We start from the raw sequence: 3,404 nt of genomic DNA, 5'->3' as shown, positions 1-3,404 counted from the left end.
ATGGGGGAGGAAAAGCAAATGAGAGGAATTACTTTCACACTTCTGCTTCCCAGCCTCTGGCTTCCTGGCTGCTTGGCCTCCTGCAGGCCCTTTTATCTCTCAGGCTGTTTCTTCTTTAAACTGAGGTGGAGAGCTCAGCCATCTGGTGCACACTGAGCAAGGCAGGGCACCTGGCAGTGCAGGGGGTGCCCAGCGCAGGCCAGGCCTGGTGTGCAGAGGACAATGGACTCCTGTTGGGTTGACACCCTTCTTCCCTCTTACTGATAAGGGCTGGGTGGTAACATGCAGGTTGTGTTAGGTGTTGCCATGGCCAGTGGATTTGGTTTTATTTTGTTGTATTTTTAATGAAGTTCTTATACTGGCTTTATGATAAAGAAGTGGCAGGAAGCTCCCCCACCCCTTGGGCTGCAGTGCCCATCTCCCAGAGAGAAGGGAAGGGGCCTCCCCTGAGATGTGGGCAAGTGGGCAAGCGTCTGTATTGTGGTGGCATAGCCTCAGGGAAGGGGGCACTGGGACATGTGAGTGGGGATTCTGGAGGCCAGGGTGAGGTGTGAGCCCTTGAGTCAGCCAGCTGTGGGGTGTCCGGGATCGTGCTTTGATCCTGACCCCTGGCAGGCAGTTCTCTGTGCTACACAAGCTAAGGACCTTCCTTTGTGGTCACCTCTTTGGTCCCTCAGGTATCAGCTGGTTGTTTGGCCCTGGCTAAGTCCCCCAGAACAGCTCCCCCACCCCTTGGGCTGCAGTGTCCATCTCCCAGGTCCTGGCCAGGCAACACCCTGCAGAGCAGACCAGGACCGAGCCCACTTCTCCTTGGCTGTCTTTCAGGAAGACGATGCTCAATGACCTTCTGCGGTTCGATGTGAAAGACTGCTCCTGGTGCAGGTGGGTGGCCTCCCGAGCTCTAGGGCCCTGCTCTTTCTCCTAGAACACAGTACCACTGTGTTGGGTCCTGATTGTCAGTGGAGTCACTCCTGGAAAAGTAGAGAGAAACTTCAAGGAGGTGATAGCAGCATCCCCTGGTATTCCACACCCAGCACCTCTCTTAATGTTCCCTCCATCTCTTGGTTTCTTGTCCAGTCCATTACTGAGACTGATTATTCCGAATCCCATTAATTATGGCATCTGTTTCATCTGGTTGTGGGTCCTCAAATTCTGCCTTAGGATCGCCCTTCAGTGACCTGTCTCCCAGGCCAGAGGCTGCTGTGGAAGCTGACATGGGGGGCCACCAGATGGTGGGTCCTTCTAGGATTGACTGCTGCTGCAGAGGCTCCTTTCCCCTCCCTGCCCCATGGGGCCCATCCTCTGCCAGAAGATGTCACACAGGCAGTGGGCATGGGCCCTGGCCTCCCTCCTGCAGATGGCCCTCCCCAGCTGTGTAGCCTTGGACGAGACACCTGCCCTCTCTGAGCACTGTGTATTTGTGCCTTGCAGCCTAGCCCCTGCCCAGGAGCAGCTCGCAGCTGACAAGAAGTGGATCCTGGGATTAGGAAATACTAGGCTTCTTCCTGAGCTCTGCCATCTGCTCATGCAGGAGCTCAGATTCACTGAGCCTCTTGGGTGCCACTCTCTGTGTAGGAGCTCTGTGCACAGCCCTCTCTATCCCTGGCAGCCCTCTGGGGTGGGGTCTCACTGCCCCGCTTTGATGGAGAAGGATGTCCCGTTTCAAGACCCACAGCTGATGAACCTAGCATGCCGGGGTAGCATCACTCCACGCCACCCACTTTCTTCCCAGGAGACCCAGGTCATGCTGGGATTGCCGCAGAAATTTATATGCTTTTTCTCTCACACTTTATTTTAAAATGTGGCCAATAGTTATAGATTTATGTTAAAAGTCACTCTGAAGACTTCACAATACTTTGTTTAAAATTGCTTGAATATGAAACTGAAAAGAAGCAGCTGTGGGAAAGCAGTATAAATGGGTTTTTAATTCAGCAAAATTTGTGGACCATGCTTGCTGCAGAATGCAGTGCAGCTGAGTGTGGGGATAACGATGACTCTAGAGCAGCATCGTTAGAAGACCTAGTCACAGTCTGTTGTTCAGCTGAAGAAGCAGATTATAGAATACCTACCACGTGATTCCATTTTTAAAAATCAATCAGAGGCACAATATGCATAGGAAGGTGTGGAGGAGACCTCCAGGTGTGGACAGTAGTTTCTGGCAAAGGATTATACGTAAATCTCAGTGCTGTTTTTTTTGGGTGGGGTGGGGTGGGGGATTTCGTATTGACAAATTTCTAAAAAGTTTCTATAACGACACTGGTATTGCCTTCAATATGCAAAAAAAAAGGAAATGTGGGATGGCAGGGGCTGCCCCGTGCTGCATTGACTACATGCTGACCCCTGCTGACACCCACTGCCCCTTATTCCTCTGCCAGGGCCTTCACCACTGGAACCCCACCAGCCCCCCGCTACCACCACTCCGCCGTGGTCTACGGGAGCAGCATGTTCGTCTTTGGTGAGCTGCCGCTCACGCCCCCCTGCCAAACCTCAGACCCACGTGCTGTGCTTGGCCAGACTCTTTCTATCCACCCCTTGGCCTGATCTTTTGGGGTTGGAATTGTCTGCCTCTGACCGGGCTGGAAGGTGGCTCCCCCTCCCCACCAGGGGCAGAGAATGGGGGTCCTGCTGATCTCTGTGCCACCCCCGCCACCTGAGTCCAGCACAGAGGCAGGTGCTCCCAAGGTTTTCAGAGAGAGTTCTGGAATGCTTTTTCAGTGGGACCAGATTCTGACCCCACCTCCTTGAGTTTGAGGACTCTGAGATGCTGCCTTTGAGCGTGACGGTTTCTCATTCTTTACCTAGGGGGCTACACTGGGGACATTTATTCCAATTCTAACTTGAAGAATAAAAACGACCTCTTTGAATACAAGTTTGCAACTGGCCAGTGGACGGAGTGGAAAATCGAAGGACGGTGAGAGATTGCTGAAACCTTCATGGGTTATTCTGATGGCTCTCTGGCCCCGTACCATTACAGATAGAGAGCCTCAAAGAAGCCTGCCAGCTGGGAGTTGGTGCTAACTTCTAGCTGCGCCTGGTTGCCTTCTCCCAGCTCTTAGATTGCCTCTTTTCAGAAAGTAGGAAAGTAGGAGGGACCGCATATCCTGTGGTGGGCACTTCAATGGTCCTGCCTTGTGAGCACCCCCTCTGATATTTCAGTGGCAGCTGAGAGAGGGCTCTGTGCCCTGTGGACATTTAAGTGTCTTTTCAGTGGCTTGGTGTCTCATAAGCTTAGCCCCCGCTGCTCTTGCTTATGCCTCAGCTGGAGTCCCTGGAGTCCCAGTGTCAGCAGATGAGGACACGGCAACCCCAGGGCCCATCGAGACTTGCAGGCTGTGGCCCTCAGACTGGCTTTCTGGGGCTACAAGGCTCGGATCTGTGCTGGGGCGGGAGGACCTCACTCTTTC

At 53.3% G+C, this 3,404-nt stretch overlaps 1 protein-coding gene across 2 annotated transcripts in view; it reads left to right on the top strand.

The window, feature by feature from the left end:
• Positions 1-3,404, top strand: part of LZTR1 (leucine zipper like transcription regulator 1) — a 15,892-nt gene that overhangs the window by 3,054 nt on the left and 9,434 nt on the right. For both annotated transcript variants that reach the window (XM_015586856.2, XM_006908645.3), the window contains exons 3-5: positions 826-882; positions 2,376-2,455; positions 2,803-2,911. In XM_015586856.2, coding sequence (XP_015442342.1) covers positions 826-882; positions 2,376-2,455; positions 2,803-2,911 — 246 coding nt within the window. The remainder of the gene's footprint in view (positions 1-825; positions 883-2,375; positions 2,456-2,802; positions 2,912-3,404) is intronic.

The sequence above is a fragment of the Pteropus alecto genome, unplaced genomic scaffold (assembly GCF_000325575.1).
Source record: "Pteropus alecto unplaced genomic scaffold, ASM32557v1 scaffold113, whole genome shotgun sequence".
Lineage (NCBI taxonomy): Eukaryota > Metazoa > Chordata > Mammalia > Chiroptera > Pteropodidae > Pteropus > Pteropus alecto.
Note: the sequence above shows the minus strand (reverse complement) of the source record. Positions and strands in the feature narration are given on the sequence as shown.